General features: G+C 40.2%; 1 protein-coding gene across 1 annotated transcript in view; it reads right to left on the bottom strand.

Moving 5' to 3' along the window:
• LOC149250743 (uncharacterized) overlaps positions 1 to 20,849 on the bottom strand; it is a 122,118-nt gene extending 101,269 nt beyond the window's left edge. Inside the window, exons 1-3 of the mRNA XM_089453736.1 lie at positions 20,427 to 20,849; positions 20,171 to 20,312; positions 19,789 to 20,046 (exon numbers count right to left, since the gene is read on the bottom strand). Coding sequence (XP_089309862.1) covers positions 19,789 to 20,046; positions 20,171 to 20,312; positions 20,427 to 20,790 — 764 coding nt within the window. The 5' untranslated portion in view covers positions 20,791 to 20,849. The remainder of the gene's footprint in view (positions 1 to 19,788; positions 20,047 to 20,170; positions 20,313 to 20,426) is intronic.
• Between the last annotated feature and the right edge of the window lie 1,245 nt (positions 20,850 to 22,094).

The following is a 22,094-nucleotide window of genomic DNA, read 5'->3' as shown; positions in this document are numbered from 1 at the left end:
CCTATCATGCTGCTGATGTATGGCCATGCTGCCCACCAACCACTGTGCAACTCTAATATACGCTGCATCTATGCTATTGCTGACATTGCCATACTGTTGCCAACATTGCATCTGCACTGCAACCCCCTCTCATCTGTTGCTGCTACAACTGCAACATCTGCAATTGAAAATATCCAAAATAGCCTGTCCCTGCTACTGAAACGAGTTCTCCACCGTACCCATCTGTTCTCTAAAATAGACGAACTTAGCTCTCCCTAGAGCTTTCGTGAGTATATCTGCAACCTGCTCTTCTTTGGGAACATACTATAGCTGGATTGCTCCATGTTGTACACAATCTCTGATGAAGTGACACCGAATATCAATGTGCTTCGACCTGTCATGAAACACTGGATTCTGAGAGAGATTTATGCAACTTTGATTATCACAATAAACACTAGTCGCCTCCATCCTCTGCTTGAACAAGCTTACTAGTAGCTTCCGAAGCCATATAGCTTTGCACGTAGCTGTGCTGGCTGCCATATACTCTGCTTCTGCAGAGCTCAGTGCTACTGACTTCTACTTCTTGCTACACCAAGAAACCATCCTTGATCCAACACTGAAGCAGTACTCGGAGTTACTTTTCCTGTCCACTGAACTGCTTGCCCAATTTGCAACTGTGTACCCACAAATTCTGACATCACCCCCTCGAGTATATCTCAATCCATACTCGACTATGCCGCGAACATACCTCGGAATATGCCTCCCTGCTGCCCAATGTACCCTTTTCGACTCTACCATGAACTGGCTAAGGGTATTGGCTGCGAAGTAGATATGTAGCCTAGTGTTAACCAAATATATGAGAGACCCAATAAGCTATCTATATAAGGTGGGGTCGACATCCTTGTCATCTGATGCATCTATCTTTTTCCAGTTGGTGATCATGGGCGTAGACATGGGTCTGCAATCCTGCATTCTGAACCTCTTCAGAATATCTGTAGCGTATCTTCCTTGCCCAAGGAAGATCTCCCCATCCTTCTGCCACACTTCCAATCCTAGGAAATAGTGCATCAACCCCAAATCCTTCATGTCAAATTTTGCTGCCAAGTTCCTCTTGCAATCCTCTATGAGCCCTGACGATCCTGTCAAAAGAGATCATCCACATACAAAACTAGAATGAGTGGCTCACCCTCTACCATCAAATAGTAAAGGTTGGGATCTGCGTCACTCTTGATGAATCCCATCTGCTGCAAGTAGCTGTCAATCCTACCATACCATGCCCTGGGAGCCTGCTTGAGTCCGTATAGAGATTTCTTCAATCTGCACACATGAGTGTGCCTCTCATGAGTCTCAAAGCCCTCTGGCTGTTCTATGTACACTTCTTCCTCTATCACCCCATTCAAGAAGGTTGTCTTGATGTCCATCTGGTGAATCTGCCATCCCATTTGAGCTGCTAGAGATATAACTGACCGGATAGAAGTGTATTTGGCAATTGGGGCGAAGGTCTCCTCATAATCTATCCCTTCTTTTTGTGCATACCCCTTTGCCACGAACCTAGCCTTGTACTTTTCCACACTGCTGTTTGCCTCATATTTGATCTTATAGATCCATCTAGAACCTACAACTGATCTGTCTTCCAGCCTTGGCACTACCTCCCAAACATCATTCGTCATGATAGAGCTATACTCTTCTACCATGGCATCTACCCACACTTGATGCTGTGCGACCTCCTGAAAGCTGGAAGGTTTTGCAACTTGAGCCACCAATGCTTGGTACTTGTCAGGCTGTCTGCACTGTCTTTTGCTCGTCTTAGGAGTTCCAATAAACTCCTCTGCATCTCTCAATGTCTGATGAACCTCTCTGCTGGCTCGACCACTAGTTGTGGGAGGTTCTGCCAGCTCCTCCTCATCCTATCTTTGTTGCTCCATCTACTGAGAACTCCCCGAATTTCTTACACCTGAGGAAATACTAGTATTGGTCACAATACTTGACCCTTGTGACTGTCCTCCTACCTGTCCCACTGGCTGACCTTGTCGTTGCCCCTGCTGCTGGAATAAAGGAGCTTCTGCTGACTAATTCTGATCACCTGCAGGCATCTCACGAGACCTCTTGAAAGCTCGGTCCTCCATGAAATTCACGTCTTGCCTTACTACAATCTTCCTATTGCTAGGAATGTAGATTCTGTATGCCTTTGAGGTTTCGCTGTACCCAACGAAGAACCCCTTCTCTGCAGTCTGATCCAGTTTGGTCCGTTTATCATCTGGCACATGGCAATAAGCAATGCTGCCAAAAATTCTGAAGTGGCTTACTTCTGGCTTCTTCCCTGTGAAGACTCCTTTTGGCGTTTTCTTCCCCAATGCTCTATGAGGAGTCCTGTTCTGAATGTATACTGCCATGTTACATGCTTCTGCCCATAGAAATCTGGGTAGATCTTGGTCATATAACATAGCCTTTGCAGCTCCAACAATGGTTCTGTTTTTCCGCTCCGCTACACCATTCTGCTGTGGATTATATGGAGCTGTCCATTCTCTCTTGATGCCTTCCTTCGCACAAATTTTTTTGAAGCCATTATCAATATATTATCCATCATTATCTGAGTGAAGCACTTTGATCTTCTTCCTCGTCACATTCTGCACGAGAGCTTTAAACTCCCTGAAACGATTGAAGACTTCATCCTTAGTCTTCAAGAAGTAACACGCCATCAGCTCTGGTGTCACTTCTTGGAAATGCCGCCTTAGCATACTTCCCAAGTACACATCCTCTGCACACATCATTGTGTTCTGTGCCAGGTTCTGGAACCCTTGCTAACGTTTCTTTGAGCATCCTGAGTGCTCCATGGTGTAGATGTCCCATTCTCCTATGCCATAACTCATTCAGCTCCTTCCCACTGCCACTGTCACTGCCTATTACTGCCATTGGAGAATCGATTTATAACCGATACAATCTGTTACTTCGAACTCCAATCTGTCTTACCTTTTTCCAGCTCGGGTGTTTGACATACACTTTCTTCCCTACGAAGTGAATATCATACCCCTTATCTTGTAACTGGGATACTGAAATTAGGTTCATTACCAATCTTGGCACATGCAATACATCTGTAGCGCTGGTGCTTACTCTTGACTTCCTCTGAATATCTATGGTACCTCTCCCTATTGGAGTACATTTCGTTCTGTTTCCCATAGTAATCTGGAAGTCCATCTGCTCCTCTTTGTAGCTAGAGAAATATTCTCTAACCCCTGTCATGTGAGCTGATGCTCCACTGTCTATATACCAGACTCCCTATGAAGTTGATCCTACTAAGCAAGCAATTCATCCTCTAATATGGAAGACAAATTAGAAGTCTCCTGAATGTTACTTCTGTCCATGGCTATGCTGAAGAATTTAGTGTGTTATTCCTCTTTTCCACCCTAACACTGGCTCTGCTCTAGCGAACTGTTGCAAAAACCCTTTGCATCCAGCTAGAGATCTGGTCAACAAGAAAATCTGTGTTGCTCCCTCTGCCCTTGGAATCACTTGTTTTGGAAGAATCAAATTTCCCCCTCCCCCAAGAAAAATCGGACTTTCTCAAGCAATTTGGCCTCTTGGCAAAAAGAATGCGCTGCCCCTTGGGAATTTCGACCTCCTGCCCTCACTGAGCAACGAAATTCCTTCTTTTCGCTTTTGAGCTCTCTGGCTGATCAATTGTGCTTTGATAACATGTGAAATTTTATCTATTGCAACTACTGGAAATTATTCTTCTAACTGAAAATTTAATTATGCAGTTTATTTGCTACGACAAACAAAGAATAAAATCACTACTGCAATTTTCACCATAAAAATACTGCGGAAAATAAAATATTGGAAACTGAGAAATTCTAACACACACAATAATTTTGACACACTTATTTTGGGACAATTGTCCCCAGAAAAACCCAACTTGGGAAAACCGGTGCAACAGATGAGGGTTTTATTGATAATCTTTAGCAACAATTTTGAGTACAATAATTTAGATGCTCAGTTGGCAAGCTAATCCGAGGAAAATATTGACAAAAATATCGTGAGAATTTTCTCTCACCCCACAACTATTTTTTGCCTCCGAAATTGCCTCCTTAGCCTCTGCGCTGAGCTCCCTGCTTCACCCTCTGCACAAAGCTTACACTGGCCCTCTGGAAATCTCAGCCTTCCTGTCTTTGTCTCTTCCAGGAACTGGAAATCTTCCTCCCGAAATGCTGCTGCCCTCCTCTTCCACCTGCTACTCACGCTCTGGCTCTATCTTCTTTGCTGAGCTGCTGCTGTTGAGAAAATCAAACTGCTTGGGCAACTGAGTATCTGCCTGGATGATTTCTCCATCACCACATCGACTTCCTCTTATAATCCACTATTGGAGCACCAACAGGCAATATTAAAACTTAATCAAGGGCTAGGATCATATCTTGATCGATTCATGTGAGTTTCTAGATGATTCTCACCTTATCTCAATTAATATTGATTAATTAACCATATTCCCTAAGTTTATACTTAGGAAATATTAAAAAAACAGTTAATAATCTAATTGAAACACTTCTAGGCGAATTTCCAGAAACGATTTATGGGTTTTGGAGATCTCATGTATTCTAACCTCTCCACCAAATTTCATGGCTAGAACACATCTGATGTTACAAAAACTAACAGGTTGTCTTCCATTGTGCATATGGTTTATGTTCTATCTACGATTACTTAACTTATTTTGCAACATAAAGAAATTTTGGATTTATGTGATTGTAACAGCATAAAACATCATAATTTCAACATGTTATCACAACTTTGGTGAAGACAAACTCAAGAAGACAAGCTCCATTAATAACTCTCCTTCTTCTGAAATATCTCTTGTTGTCCACTCCATTTGCAACTCTCTTTCTGCTGGAATATCTCTTGTTGTCCACTCCACTTCCATCTTTCTTTCTGCTGAAATATATCTTGTTGTCCGCTCCATTTGCAACTCTTTTTTGCTGAAATATCACTTGTTGCCCCTTATTTCTTACTGCTGAAATATTATTTGTTGCTCCTTCCTTGCTGCTGAAATCTTATTTGTTGCTCCTTACTTGCTGCTGAAATAAGAAGATTTTATTTGTTGTCCTATTTGCTATTGAAAGCAGAACCAAAATCAGAGTACTTTCTTGTTTATGCTCTTTCTAGTTCCTCTCCTGCAAATTCTTGTGACAATTGGTTGGTTGATAGTGGTGCTTCAAGGCACTTTACTGGTTATAAAGAAGTTCTCTCAAATCTGGTTGAGAGGGAGATAGATCTGAAAATTATACTACATATCCTATAAAGGGATCTGGTTCTGTTTCTTTTATCTGGATCAAGAAGTTTTGTATGTACCTAGTTTAAAATTAAGGTGTTGCATGTATTTGATAATTATGGTTTTGGTATTTGTTGATGCATGTAAAAGTAAAAAATAATTTTACTTCTGTTTATGCATGTGCAAGAAAGTGTTGCCTTGAAAAAAAGTATAATGCATAGAAGGTTGTGAAAGAATAACTGATAGAAATTTCATAGATAAATTGATTTTGATTCTCTCACATTATATGAGAAAGGACATAATCTTATGAGTTTTGGTAATTTTGATATTAGAGTTTACTTGACAATAGTGGTTGCAGTTAAGGATCACGACTTTTGCAAAAGATGGAATGATAGTTTTCTAAACTAAGCTCTTTTGCAACGATCAAAGATGGATTATATCTAATATCATTGCAGACAATGAAGTCAATATGTATAATTATTATTACATGCCTTCACTATGGGATCAAGATTTGAAGATCTTTATAAAATTAATGGAAGACCTATCCATGCATTGATTCATGATAAGTAATCATCAATATATAAACCGTGGCACTGAAAGTTCACTCATCTTCACTATAAAGCATTACTTCATGTGAAAAAGATGGTTTTTGAAATGCCTGAGATTAGAGTGGATCATGATGGAGTTTGCCAAGTGGTGTTCAAGAAGATGCATTTCTTCTACCAATGACATATGACTGATGGACAATGGTAACTTATAGAGGTTGGATCAAGAGGGAGCTAACATTAAAAAATAAGTATTTTCAAGTCTTATGTTGTTTCTTTGTGTCATTGCTCTTGTTTATATTTATCTTTATAGATCATTGATTATTCTTCTTGCATGAGTATTTGAATGATTCTTTCTCTAACTTCCTGATGAGGATACGATCAAGAAAAAAAACAGATCCTGAAGATCATCAGGGTGTAGAATAGTGCAGGAAGAGTAAAATCCAAGAGGAAGTTGGTGTAAGGATAATGAAAGAGCCACTCTCGCATCTAGAAAAGAAAGAAATACCTGCCTCATCACCTGGTATACTTTCATTATGTTTATTTACTTTGCTATTATTGCTCTTGCTCTTGTTCTGGGATCAACAAGTACATTTGATGAATGTGAGAACCAAGTCCTTTGTATCGAGATTGAGGAAGATGTTGAGCCATCCCATGACTTGAGTGGACATGAAGTGGACAAGAGCTCAAGACTTCTGCAATGAAGCTAGAATCAGGAAAGAGAGCACAGTACTGTATAACCCAGAACAAAATGGTGTGGCTAAGAGAGAATAGAACTATCATGGAAGTAGTCAAAGCTATGTTGCATGATCAGAAACTACCAAAGTTTCTATGGGGAGAAGTTGCTAACACAATTGTCTATGTTCAAAATAGATCTCCTCACTGTGCCCTAAACAACAAGACTCTGGAAGAAGTCTTCTCTGGTGAAAAACCCGAGGTTGGGCACTTGAGGATATTTGGCTTCCTTGTCTACTTCCACGTGCCAAAAGAAAAGAGGAACAAGCTGGAAGCTTCAGGTAAGAAAGGTATGATTGTTGGTTATTGTGAAAATTCTAAAGCTTACAAAATATATGTGCCTGGTAAAAGAACTATAGAGTTTAGTAGAGATATAACATTTGATGAAGATGCAGCTCTTTGAAAAGCCATAGACACTCCTCCTCCTGCTAATGTTGAAAGACAGGATGATGCCTTTGATGCACAAGAAGATCTCGAGCCTAAGCCTGATTTCATTGATGAACCAATGGATCCTTCTCCATGTGCTAGAAAAAGATGATTATGGTTTCGTGACACTTTACAAGATGTTGATAGACATGCTACTCCCTAAGGAACCTTCAGAGAAAGCAAGAAACCATGCCAATTCTAGGGATATGTTGTAGCCATGAGCAACATTATTCAAGTTGAACCATGCACTTTTGAAGAAGCTGTGAAGGCTCAAGTGTGGAAAGATGGAATGAATGAAGAATATGAGTCCATCATTTATAATGATGTATGAGAAGTGGTTCCAAGACCCCCAGGTAAATCTGTTGTGTCTTCTAAATGGTTGTATAAAATTAAACATGGTATTGAAAAATATAAAGTTAGATTTGTGGCTAGAGGGTTCTCTCAGAAAGAGGGAATATATTATAATGAAATCTTTGCACCTGTTGCCCATTATACAACCATCTGATCTATTGTGGCTCTAGCTGTTATATAAGGGTGGTCCCTTCACCAAATGAATGAGAATATTGATTTTCTGCATGGTTTCCTCAAGGAAGAAGTATTTGTGGAGCAACCACAAGGCTTTGAAGTACATGACCGGAAAACTCGTGTGCAGACTGAAGAAAGCCCTCTATGGTTTGAAGCAAGCTCCAAGAGCTTGGTATGCCCACATTGATAGCTTCTTGATGAAGCTTGGTTTTACTAGAAGTAATGTTGATCCAAATCTTTACTTCAAGACAGTCCAAGGTATGCCTTTTGATTTTGGTATATATGTTTATGATTTATTTCTGACTGGTGGCGGACCTCTTATGCTCTAGTGTAATAGGGAGTTAGCTTCAAAATTTGAAATGAAAAATCTTCATTTGATGCACTACTTTCTGGGTCTTGAAGTATGGTAGAGACTTGGTGAAATTTTCCTTTCTCAAGGAAAACATATTGTCAAGCTACTGGAATGATTTGGTATGACATCATATAAGTCCATGAGTTCTCCAATGGAAATGAATTTCAAGAAGCTATGTGGTGCAGTGGTAGGTTCTGATTGGGAAAATCCTTCTGAATAGAGTCCATTGATTGGGGCATTGATGTTCTTAGTGAACACTAGACCAGACATATGTTTTACAGTCAATATTTTGAGGTAATATATGATTAAATCATCTCATGCACACTAGATTATTGCAAAGCATGTGTTGAAGCCTGAGATACCTGCATGGGACTGTCAATCTGGGATTGAAATATATTGCCGGTGATATAAGGCTACATGGATACTCATATGTTGATTGGGTTGGTAACTCTACTGATAGAAGAAACACATCTGGGTGCTGCTTCAGCTTAGGATCTGCCATGATATCTTGGATGAGCAAGAAACAAAAGTTTGTAGCCCTTAACACGACTGAAACTAAGTACATTGTTGCTAGAATGGTTAATTATGAGGCAGTATGGCCGAGGAAACTCTTTGGAGAGATGTTTGAGCATGTTTTGGACATAATAGTAATTTATTGCGACAATAAGAGTGAGATTCATCTTGCAGAAAATCCTGTGTTCCATGACAAGTCCAAGCAGATTGAGATCAAATATCACTATATCCGGGATATGGTGCAGAGAGGCTCCATCATATTGTGACTGATGATTAGATAGCTGACATTCTTACCAAGATTTTACCGAAAGGAAAGTTTCTGGTTTTTAGAGAGCAACTTGGACTTATGGAGGTGACCCTTCCAGGAAGCGGTCATAGCTGATCGAGATCACTGAGTTGCCTTTCCCCCCTTGCAGAGCTCACAAGATTAGGGAATGATGCCGGAAAGCTCCTGAGGATGAGGGACCTCTTGTGTAGTGTGTGCCACATGAGTAGGCCTTAGTATGCATTCGACCCACAGTATGGGATGTGGGAAGAGCCACCTATATGGCGAATAGGTGTAGTGAGACTTGTCTGTGTGACCTGTCTAGGATGCAGGGGTTCCACCACTTGACGTTTAATGAGACTTGGATGTGCGATATCCTTTTCATGTGTTGACAAGTGGATCCCCTAAGTAGTGATGAGCCTTGGATGTGCGAGATCCTTGTCATGTGTTGACAAGTGGATCCCCCCAAGCAAAGATGAGCCTTGGATGTGCGAGATCCTTGTCATGTGTTGACAAGTGGATCCCCCCAAGCAAAGATGAGACTTGGTTGTGCGAGATCCTTGTCATATGTTGGCAAGTGGCAATCCCCCCAAGTGAATATAGGGTGATGGATGAATCTCCCCTATGATGATTCTTCTTCATTAGAGTGAGACATCATTGTTCCAGATGATACAGAGCAGAGATGAACAAAGATGAGCAGAGAAAGCAGAGATCTTTATTGCAGAAATAAATTCCTCCCTAGCTGAGAGGGAGTGTTGAAAATTGGCAGCTCAGGGATGAATTTCTAAAAATAGAAAGTCTAAAAATAGAATAGAAAGTCTAAAAATAGAATTTCTAAAAATAGAAAGTCTAAAAATAGAAAGTTTAAAAATAGAAAGTCTCAAGTATGACTTTCCAAAAATAGTAAATCACCTTGCATCAATTGGTAATCAAGTATTGTTGATGGAAAATCCCTTCTGATCATCAATTAATCCTAATAGTTCAATTTCAACTTAATCATCAATATTAATATTATGATATTATTATTAAAAAGAAATTCAAGTCTCTCAATCATGACAGTCAATTATGTCATATGTAACTCCCCTCAATTAATGCATATGTTTCTCTCTCTCTTAATGGATTCATTCCTCTATCTCTTTAATGCTCTTATGCACCTCTTACACTCTCTTACACACTTTAATGACTTGTCATAAAAAGATTCCTCTTACACCTCTTTAATGCATAAGTTACACTTCTCTCCTAAATGCATAAGTTACACTCCTCCTTTATGGCATAAGATACACTCCTATTTTGGCATATGTAACTCCTCCTCAAGGCATAGGAGTTACTCCCTCATGAATTCGATCTCCTTGCTCTTCCTATATATTTGTGACTCTCATCCTCACTTGATACACTTATTTGTGCTTTTGAAAGGAGAATTCAAACTTGAGAGAGAGAGAGAGAGAGTCTTGAAGAGAAAGAGCAAATCTTGGAGAGCCAAAGTGATTCAGTGTTTGCATCAGCGGCTGCTATCAAAGATATTCTTCAGATTTGGGTGAACTTCTTCATTCTCTCATTGTACTTTGTATCTCTGTTGAACAATTGATTTCTAATAGAAGAAGAATCTGGCTGGGTTTTCCCCTTATGGGTTTTGCCTTGGTCATTGACCTAACTTCTCTCTCTCATCGAGTTCTTGGCTGTCTTCCATTGTGCATATGGTTTATGTTCTATCTACAATTACTTAACTTATTTTGCAACATAAGGAAGTTATGGATTCAAGTGATTGTAACAACATAGGACATCAAAATTTCAACACAATCATTTTGGGTCTGCACATCTTTCACAACTGGGTAAGAAAATATCCTACATATGTTTGGAAATATTTTAGGGACTTGGCGCACAAACCTTCTTTTCAGTCAGAGTGTATCTAACTTTCGCATCCTTCAGGGATTTGCTCAGGAATGCTATCATCTTCTCATTCCCTTCATCATCCTTTTGCATTAATACCCCGACAATTGTATCTTCAGAGGAAAATGAGTAAATAATAAAATATTTGGAATAATCAGGGCTTACCAAGACAGGGGCTGACACTATTCTTTGCTTAATTTCTTCAAAATATTTAGCCCTCTTTTCATCCCAAGTATATGGAACATCTTTCTTCAACAAGTCATTCATGGGTTTAACTATTTCAACCAAGTTCGGGATGAACCTTCTTATGAAGTTGATTTTGCCAAAGAATGACCTCAAGGCCTTTTTGTCCTTAGGAGGAGCAATATTCTTTCAAGATCAATACTAATTCCCTCCTTAGAGACAATATGTCCTAACAACTTACCTTGATCAACTCCAAAGATTGACTTTTTGGGGTTCAATGATATGTTATACTTTCTACACCTCTCGAACACCTTCCTTAAGTGTTTGCAATGGTCATGCCTCTCCTTAGAAGCGACTATTAAGTCATCTCGATATATTTCCGTAATCTTACCAATAAGGTCACAAAATGCAAAATCCATTGCTCTTTGAAAGGTGCACCCAACATTTAACAATCCAAATGACATCCTAAGATATTTGTAGGTTCCCCAAGGGGTTGTGAAAGCAATACTCATTTAATCCTCTTCTTTCACTGCCACTTGATTATATCCCGAAAATCCATCAAGCTTAGACATAATTTTAGACCTAGTGATTCGTTGCAAGAGGTTTTCCATGTTCAGTAAGGGGTAATTATCTTTGAGGCACACTCGGTTTACATCCTTGAAGTCCACACACATCCTAATGTTTCTGGTCTTTTTCCGAGTGACCACAGGGTTGGATACCCATGAAGAATGTCATATTGGGGCAATGGTTCCGGCGTTCAACATCTTTTGAAGCTCCTCTTTGACCAACGGGGCCAAAGTTGGGTTTATATTTCTTAATTTTTCTCTCACAGGCTTAGCCACTTCTTTGAGAGGAATAGTGTTCTGGATAACTTTGGCGCTATATGCTTTCAGTTCTTGATATGACCAAGCAAATACATATTTGAATTCTCTCAAAAGCTTTTCGAACTCAATCCTTTCATCTTTTGATAGCCTTTTCCCTATCTTGACCATTTGGGGAGAGGATTCAGAGTTTAGGTTGATTTCTATAATATTAGGTGATTATTCTACTTTCTCCTCAACTTTGCTCCTATTATTTCAGTCAAATGCCTTCTACATAGATATTTCTTTTTCTACATTTTTAGGGTCATCTTGATCAGGGGCATTGTTTTGGAGAAAAATGTTGATTTTTAATGTACCTTGGACAAGTGGTTTCCCATGGGTTAGTCTCCACCTAGGGAAAAGTGTCCAAAATAATTCTTTTCCTGAGTGTGACTTTATAAAGTGAAAGTGACTTTATAAGTGGTAAAGTCAATGTTAAATTATAAAATGAAAAGTGACTTTAGACATAAAGTATAATGTGGGTACTTTATTTAATGGGTGAGTTAAAAAATAGAAAGTGAGAATTAAATGCACATTTATTCTCATCTCTTGATCTAAATGAATCTGAGCCATTAGATCTTAGGGTTGCCCAAAAGTCATTTAGGGAAACAAAAGGGGGAAAAGAAAAGAGAGACTGCATTCATTCTTCATGAGCAGATTGGAGAAAGGAGGCTGAGAGCTGGAGAAAAGTTCTGAAGGAGAAATTTGTTGCAGCAAGCTAAAGGAGTGATTTCTAGGCAAAGTTGGGCATGAAAATCAAGGCATAGAGGACAACGGAAGGTACAGTACGAACATCATTTAATGCTGTGAGCTGCACACCGTTCGAGAGAAGTTTTTGAGATTTTTTTTTGAAAAAAAATCCATACAGTGGTACGGAAATCCATACAATACAGTGTATTTGTACAATACATATTTTCAGCTTCAAGTGGGCATGAAAATCAAGGCAAAGTGGGCACGATTTTCAAGGAGTTTTGGGCTGAAGAGATAAGTTGTATTTTGTTGTTTTGTTTTGTCTGCAAATGTATTTTTCCTGAACTTGAAAAATAAATAAATTTGAAGAGCTCTCTAACAGGTTTTCCCCGGAGAAGATTGAAGAGGTTTTGCCTGGGTCTAAGTTGACCAAAAATGTGTGTGTATTCTTATGTGTGTCGCTGGTCTGTTTATGTCCATATTTATTTTCAGCACGTGTTGTGTTAATTTTAGGTATGTTCTATGCTTAGAGCAATTTATTTCAATTTTCATAGTTAGCTCAATATCTTTTCTAGATTAGCAATCACATCAGCATTAAAGCAAACTGCAGATAGAACATAAACATAAATTGCAGAAGACAAGCCAAGACAAGAGGACACAAGATGTGGCGTTAGCCAGGGACAAACCCCAATGTGGGGAACCCTTGATCAATTCTTCTTTTATGTTCTTCATTAGTTCAACAGAGAGAGAGAGATAGTACATTTACAACAGAAGTCAACACTTTGACTTTTCTAGATAAGAGCAAAGATCATCTCTAGGAAGATGATGCATGCGATCAATTGAAGACATGCTGCTTCAACTGATTCTCCAAGGTCACTGCTTCACCTCTATTGTGTTGCATCTCGTCATCATGCTGCACCACGCTGCACCCATCATCACAATGCTGGACCTCATGACTACTGCACCTTATGCGGCACTGCTGCTTGCAGCACCATGCTTGCCACTGCTATCCATGCTGTCCATGATAGCCATGTTGTCCATGCTTGCTGTTGTACCATGCTTGCCGCTGTACCATGTGCCTTCTGCCATGTCACAGCTGCTGTCTCACTTTGACTTGCCATACCTTGCAGCTGTCCCATATGTCTTGGCATACCTGGCTGCTGTCCATGTGTCTTAGCAGCACCGTGTCACCTTGTTGTCCCATGCATGTTGGCAACACTATGTCACCTTGCTGTCCCATGCATGTTAGCAACATTATGTCCTTTCTGTCCCATGCATGTTAGCAGCATTATGTCACCTTGCTGTCCCATGTATGTTAGGAACACTATGTCCTTTGCTTTCCTATTAGTACCGTTGTCCCAACATAGTTGCTATACCTTGCTGCTGTCCTATGTGACTTTGCAGCACTATGTAGCCTACTGTCCATGCATCTTGCCAACACCATGTAGCCCAACTATATATTTACTTTGCTGCACTAGTTTGCATGATGCAGGAACATCTGACCACCCTTAATCAAAATTTAAACTCAGAGCTGTGGAAAGGGCAAACGTGGACACTCATGGTAAATCGCAGCAAATTTGGTTAAACTAGGGTTAATTTGATGGAATTGGTAAGTCTCTAGAAGACTTGATTAATGTAATTATCTTCCATGTATGCGTATAGAGAGATTTAGGGGTTTGATTGAACGATTTTAGGAGAAGATCATGGATGTAGAATGATCCATGATTTTGTAGTTATTTCTATAAATTGTGTAATTGCATGTTGTAATGAGGGAGAGAGAGGATACAATGTAGTCGAAGGAGAAATTTGTAACTAAGGCCGAGAGGCTTTAGTCTGTAATCAATTCTGTGTATAATAGAAATATGTGTGTTATGTGGATTTTCTTGTATCTGCGTATTATTGACCTATAGTTTAGATGTATGCGAGAACAAAGTTAAATCTGTGTTACAGGTTTATTGATCGACCATTGATCACTATAAGGATTGATGGCGATCCAATGATAATATGAGAATGTGTTGTATGGAGTGATGTGAGTGTAAAGGGCGAGGTTCTATGAACTTCGTTTTAAATAGAGTATGGTAGATAACTCTGTGTATAACGTAATTCTATAAAACAGCGAACAAGATGAAGTCAACGGAGGAGCCGATGGAGTAACGCAGCGGAACTGTCAGATCGTCCAGATCGATGGATACGATCGAAGTACAGAGGAATCCGGAGGAGCCATCATAGCCGTCCAATGGGAGGAGATCTACAGTCGTCGTGTGGTGAAGATGCATGGGCGTTAAAAAGAATGGAAAGCAGTTTTCATAGGCGAAAAGTTGTTTCTCGCGCGGCCTCAAAGCCGTAAGCAGTGTTTCAATTCCGGACTTGAGAAAGTTATAAACCATAACTTAATCCAGTTGAAGTCTGGAGATGATCGGACCGTCCGTTTAAAGGCGATCGGACGCATATCGCGTCGGAATAAGCACGAGACTTAATTCCAAAAATGGACACGATGAGGTTTTATGTAACAGGCTTAAACCCTCGTTGGGTCCCGACCATCCAGACTATTCGTCGCGGGATTGATCGGACGGTAATTGCACGCGAACATGCGCGCAGGTTAACATTTTTTGCGGACCCGATAGGTTATCAAAGAGGGTTAAGTTTATTTGAGTTCCGGTCTTATGCGTCCAAAGTGGGACCGACGTTTGTTAGTCGGGTTTCTTTGTAATTTCGCTGTTGGTTGTGATTTCGCGGATTATGGGTTTAATGCGAAGGCCGCCTAATAATAAAGCTTCCGATATATATACGTGGGCCCATAACCCACAGGTTCACGTACTAATTATGTAAAGTGATAACTTTGCTGTGTTCAAGCGGTTGAGTTGTCATCATTGCAGCACCATGTAACCTTGCTGCCATGTGTTGTTTCACCACGCTGCACTACTACACTGCATCACTGGATAGGGCATCACCCTACAACCCTTATCTTCCATACAAATCAGCAAGGCAACCTTCTAAAGACTGCGGTTCTCCAAGGGGATAACCCTCCATACCTACGCTATTTCTTTAGGCCTTGTTTGACTGTAGTTAAGGCCACACTGTCCCTTCAGCTCCTTCATATTGCGACTAAGGTCATGCTGTCCCTTCAGCCCCTTTACATTGTCTAGGGCAGCCTCCACGCTGTTCCTTTGACCCCTTATATTGCGGCTATGACTCTGCTGTCCACATAGCTGTTCCTCGGCCTAATCTGCCCAACATTATGCACTTGGAACAACCCTTACTTACCATGCTGTCACCTACAACAAACCCTCACTGTGGCCCATAAACTTGATTGCGTTAGGGCTGAATTAGATCAGCATTTAGGGTTGGATTAGACCAGCGTTTAGGGCAGCCTTTAGGTCTACGTCTGGGCTACCTTCCGTCTGCGTCTAGGGTTGCCTTCCATCTGCGTCTTGGGCAACCTCTTTTCCTCCAACGTCTAGGGCTTCCACTCCTAGATTTCTCTTCCACTAAAACCCAAGACAAGTGGAGAGAGAAATCAAGATAGAAGCGTGTGTAAGAAATGACTCTCAAGTGATCTCCTTTTATACTAAAACGTTGAGCACATGTGGGGTTTATTTGGTTGCTGGCCGACCTTGACGAATTGTCTTATAACACAAATAAATTCATAACTCCATGAATACTAATCGGAATCGGATGATCTTTAGATCAATCCTAAACCTCTCAATGAGAGGGATCCAAGAAAAATATCAGCTACCATAAATAAGATGACCCACATGGAGTTTGGCCCTAGTTGCCAATTTTAACATGTTGACAGTCCCATGTGTTTTAATTTGAAAATTTCATTTCTAGAATTCTATATGTTGAATGTATGTTTATGGGAAAGGGCATTTAACTGAATGGGAGTGATAAGGTGAAATTAAAACTGGGTTGGGATTGTAGGAAATTTTTTAGTCATCAAATTTCAACAAAAACCACCATTTCTTTGTCATCCTCAACAACAGTCCAATGTTCTTGATTATCGGTATTGTGGGCCTAAAGATGACTTCCATTGTAAAACTGCCTAATTGAGTGATCTCATCATTAGGGGATTGTAACGTGGATGCAACTATCGCTAGGGAGCCAACCATGCAATTTTCCTCTCTTGGGACAACTTCAATGCCAAATGTTTTGAATCCTTCTATTGTGTGTAATATGTCGTTTTTGTACCTCTCGAGTTTCTCATTTTTGGCATTGAAAGATCCCTTGACCTGGGATACAATCAGGTTAGGGTCCCCTATGACTTTCAAATGTTGGATTCCTTTTCTCGGGGCTATGTCTAGACCCAAAGCTAAGGCTTCATACTAGGCCACATTGTTTGAACAATCGAATTCTAACCTATAGGAAAACAAAATGCGTGCCTTGGAGGGTGATATCAAAACTATTCCTACACCTGAACCTGACTTGGAGCATGCTCCATCAAAATACATGGTCCATACTCCCTCGGTTTTGGTTCAGGGACAAAAGCCTTTTAAGATATCCTCCATTCTCCACATCCACAATCTCCTTCTAGGTCTGCATTAATAGTTACAGAAAGGCATTTTATTAAAGGTCAAGTGGATGGATTTTTGTATATAATGGCATATTAATTCTCTTCCATGGGAATTCTAATGTGGGACATATCCATTTGGATGGTCCCCCAATCGAGGATGCCATTTCCTAGACAACAACATTCTCCAGGTGTTAGGGATGTCAACGATGACCCTGTCCATAGTGATTTTCTTCTCAGGGTGCTCATCTAAGTTGATAGATAGATTTTCTATAATTCCATACACCTCGATTCCTTTAGAATTGATCCGATAGAAATTCTTGTACTTTCTTGAGATATTGAAGTCCAACTGCTTAATGATTTTTAATGGCATTATGTTAGTCGCTGATCCAGAATCAAGCAGACAATCATGAAGGAGGCAACCATTTATCTCTAGAGTTATAAAGAATGGAAGATGTCTTTCGTCAAACTTTCTAGTGTACAAAACAATTGGTGGATCAATGCTGACTTCCTCCTGGATTTCATGTGAGGGTGTTTCCTTTTCAACTTGTTCCTCCTCTATCTTATTGACTTGGGATATCATAGTATTATAATTTTGTAACACAACATGCATTAGGTTTTCAAAACATTTTTCTAGATCCTTGAGAAAATCATCATTGTTAGGCGTTTGAATTCTCTCATTAGCTGTTGAACTCTAATGTATCTCCAACACCTATTTAAACTGATATGCACTATTTTCTATTCATTCTGCTTCAATTGGTCCTCAAGGATGGGAGGAGTGTCCACTCGAAATGTTGAACACAATCCTCGTACCATGCACACAATAATAACCTCTAGAAACAATACTACTACTATTTCGAAATCTACATGCTCTTAAGCTTGAAGAGCTTCATCTTGGGCATGAAAAACAACCGTAGGTTTCTTGTCCCTTGTTAGGTATGCAATTTCTCCAACTAATGCCTAGAGGTAAGTTGAAAGGATTAGCTCATTAGGGGGCTTCAATTTCTCAAGTATCAAGTTAACTGTGCTATTGAACTTTTGGTTGAAGTTTTGAACTCCCTAATAGTTTCAATGTCATCTTTTTGCACTAGGAGGAAGTCCTTGTATAGCCCAACAATGCTTTGTTCTTTTATCCACCTAAAGAAGAAAGCCTTGACGAAGTCATTCCATGAGCCAATGGATTTCTTGGAAAGGGTCATGAACCACTTTTGAGCATAGTCCTTTAGTGATAAGGCAAATAAAATCATGAACACATCTTCCTTTTTTTTAATGAGGTTAGCAAAGCAAGCCTTTTCAAACTCATCAATATGCTTCTTAGTTTCTTCAGACTTTGCACCATAGAATAGGGGTATCCATTCATGATTTGTGGCCAAAGGGTGGGGCGACCCTAAGATATTCTCATAATTCAAAGGGCTCATGGAATATTGAATCCAAGGTCTAACCCTCATCCTCATACATACTTTATCCATAAAAAGAGTATCGAGAGACTTATCATTCCTTCGGTGATATGTTAAGAGGGTTTGAGTAGCTACATCCTTGGTTAGAATTTGTTGGAGTCACCATAAGAGAATCTAGAGCATTATTATAAATAGTCTCTTCAAAGAAGGTGAAGCTTAATCTTCAAATCACAAGGAGGTTGACTCAAATCCTCTCCCGCAACGACGCTAGAAATGTTGCCCCAAAATCTAGTAGGTCTTATTAGGGTAGCTCGCAAGACAAGAGATAGACCAAGGGACAACAATATGAGGTGTGGCCCACTATCACCACAACGACTGCGTCCAACTCTTTAGTGGAATTTCACAAGGGAGTCTTCCTTATGTGAGGTCATTGAAAGGATCTATTAAGTACTAGGGATAAGGTGACAAAATAGGCTTAAGGACAACTCTACCTAAAAATAAGGTTCAACTAGCACAATAAGGCAATTCACATCTTAAAACCTAATTAGGGCACAACGTGATCTAGGGCTTGAGAATTGACAGGGTAAATAGGTCAACCTAGGATCATAAAGCCAATAAAAGGCTTCCAACTAATGTGTACCTTTAATTTATGGAAGAAGAAGCCTTCAATAAGCCCCAAGTTGAAGGCTAGGGAAAACTAGGGTTTTTCTAGGGCAAAATCTACTTAGGGCAAGGGACCATTTCCCCTAAAATAGAGAAATTAGCCATGGGAATGAATTGATTTTGAGGCAAACTACCAAGGAACGTTTGAAACGCTAATTGAGAAAGGTTCCCTAGTCCTAGCTAGGGGCTTACCTTAAGAGGTCGAAAATCAGGTTTAAGAGGAGAAAGGTGAAATTTAAGATGAGTTTTAAGATGATCAACCATGCAACAAAAGGTCAATGCCTTGACCTTGGGTGGTGGAGTCTAAGGGATGGTTAAAGATGACTAAACCTTGGGAAAAGAGTAAGGGAATATGAAACCCTAGGTTTCAAACCAATGTTGCACACATCGCGATCGGGATTTAATCGGCGCCGGGAAAAAATCGGAAAAATCGTTAAAATCGGGAAAAAATCGGGAAAAAATCGGAAAAAATCGTTTGGCACAAAAATATTCATTTTTTTTCATTTTTTTTCAATTTTTTTAATATCTAAACCATCTACAACATAAAATAAATACATTGACACATAAATATGATAAAAAAACTAATATATAAGATGTTCAATATCATTTCTAGCGCTAAAATCACACATAACATTGAATCATGTCCTGAATAGTAAGTCCTGAGTCCCAAGTCCAACTCAGCCTCAAAATATCAACAAAAAATATGATAATGTATCTCATCATGTCATAATGTCATATACAATAAAATGAAAGTCTAATCCTATTGATTTCCTCTGCCCCTCTTGCGAGAATATGGCACAGCTTTCTCTTTCCCTCTAGATGTAGAAGCTGGTGCCTGTGGTGGTGGAAATGGCAGTGGAGTCTGACGTGCTCTAGAAGCTGAAGAACTAGTAGTAGCAGCTACAAGAGGCTGAGGTGGACGGAGACCACGTCCTCTACTGGTGGTAGTGGTAGCCCGGGTAGCCCGGGTAGGCGGTGTCACCTCCTCCTCCTGCTCCTCCAACTCCTCCTCCTCCTGCTCCTGCTCTTGCTCCTGCTCCTCCTCCTCCTCCTCCTCCCCCTCCTCCTCCCCCTCATCCTGCACTAACCAATCCTCAGTGGGATCCATGAGAGGCCTCTCGGTCTCAACCCTCCATTCAGCAGTGGTGTCAATCCCATCCAATGAGATGGCTTCCGTATCAGGTGTCTTCTCTAGTTGTTTCACCCACAATCGAAGATTGTAGTAGACATAGACCATGTCATTAAGTCTATGGGACTCCAACCTGTACAAAGTTCATGAAATAATAAATTAATAATTAATATTATAAAAAAAATATTGTTTAAAACTTTAATGAATTCAAAAATTTATTTGGAAATTTGCAATATTTTAAATGTTTAAGTGTTAACCTATTGCGCTTCTTGTTGTGTATTTTTTCAAATACACTCCAATTGCGCTCACATCCCGAGGAGCTGCATGTTTGGCTGAGGATGCGCACGGCAAGATTTTGCAAAAGGGGTACTCTGCCACCATACATCTTCCACCATGCGTCTACAACAAAATTACAAAGAAAATTTTAAATAAACATAAGAAAAAAATGGAATTTGAAGAAACAATGAAATTTGAAACAAAGTTACAAAGTACATACTACAAACTAAAAAATACCTGGGATTTTAACCGTCCTATCATTGATAGCCATCTCAAAGCCAAATGTGCCACCTGACAACTTATATTGCTCAATTTGTCTAGAGACCTCCATACGTTCTTCTGGAGTTTTCACCATCTTCTGGACACAGGTTAATAATCCTTCCACGACCTCAACATCAAAATTAAACCCACATGCATAAGAAAATGCAGGGTTCAGGAAAAGGCCAGCAGCATGAATGGGACGATGGAGTGTGTTGTTCCATCGCTCATCAATGACCTTCCATAGAAGGAGTTGTCTCTGGAACCCATCATCTCCCTTGTCATCATAGTAGGACCGAATGGCTTCTTTGGCCCTATCCATGGCTTCATACAAATAGCCCATTGCGGGCTTCTCACCATCTACCAACCGAAGAACCTTTACCAAAGGTTCTGTGACAGCGCACACCTCTTGCACTCCCGCCCAGAAGTCTTCTTGGTATGAAACAAGTCTGCAGACGGCCTCTCCTTCTGGTTTGCGGCTCATTGGCGAAGAACGCCACTCCTCTGAAACAAACATTCTCTTCAAATCCCACATAGAATTCAAGAGGGATTGAAGAGATATGAAACTCGTCGCAAACCGTGTAATGGCGGGGCGCACCAACTCTTTGTTGTTGGTGCATTTTCTCATCAAGCTAAGCACAGATGTGTGATTGTAAATAAATTTTGTGATGGTTTTTGATGAGTCAACAGCCTCTTTGACAAAGGGAATTTTCCCTATGTCCTCTAACATCAAATCAATACAATGGGCAGCACAAGGTGTCCAAAATAAAGTAGGATGCCTGTCCATAAGCAATCTACCAGCAGCAACATAATTTGCAGCGTTGTCCGTTATGACTTGGACAACATTTTCTGCACCCACCTCCAAAATAAACACATCCAGCAAATCACATAAATTTTTTGCATCTTTGATTTGATGAGTTGCATCAACAGATTTGATAAACATAGTCCCCAAGGGACAACTAACCAAGAAGTTTATAAGGGTTCTCCCCTTTTGGTCAGTCCAACCATCTGACATAACAGTGCATCCTGTTTGTGCCCATGATGCCCTAAAATCCTCCAATCTTTGGGTGCAGTCACGCTTTTCATCTTGAAGAAGCCGGCCTCTGAAATCATGAAGAGAAGGGAGTTTGTACCCCGGGCCAACACTGGCAACAGCATCAAGAGTAGGTTGGAAAAATGGATTATTCCTTATAATGCTGAAAGGAATATCACTCCAGAGGAGAAATTTTGTCATCAACTTGTCAGCTTTTTCTTTTTCAGTTCTTTTCATCATTGAACCGATAGTTGGTTGTGAACCAGGTGTGGTTCGAGGAACAAAATATGATGATGCAGCAAACGGATTGACTGACGCTGCAGTAGAACCTGTGCCACTTGGCCCACTTCCTTCAACTGACCTTCTTAGTTGCCTTTTGAGTTCTTCTTTGGCGTCTCTAGTGTGCTCTAATTCTCCCAATGCTCTCATGGCTTTTTGGATAATTTCAGCATTTGTCTTTAGACAGGGCCCCACATCACGTCCAGGGATTTGTGCAAGGTGGAACTTCAACCTGTACACCCCCCCGAATATTTCCTTTCCACACAACTTGCAAATCAAGTTTTGTCTATCATTCGGAGTTTTAGGGTCACCATATTCCCAGAAAGGATCCAATT

The sequence above is a fragment of the Pinus tabuliformis genome, chromosome 7 (genome assembly GCF_031772625.1).
Source record: "Pinus tabuliformis cultivar Carrire ecotype Pingquan chromosome 7, CPIR1, whole genome shotgun sequence".
NCBI lineage: Eukaryota > Viridiplantae > Streptophyta > Pinopsida > Pinales > Pinaceae > Pinus > Pinus tabuliformis.
Note: the sequence above shows the minus strand (reverse complement) of the source record. Positions and strands in the feature narration are given on the sequence as shown.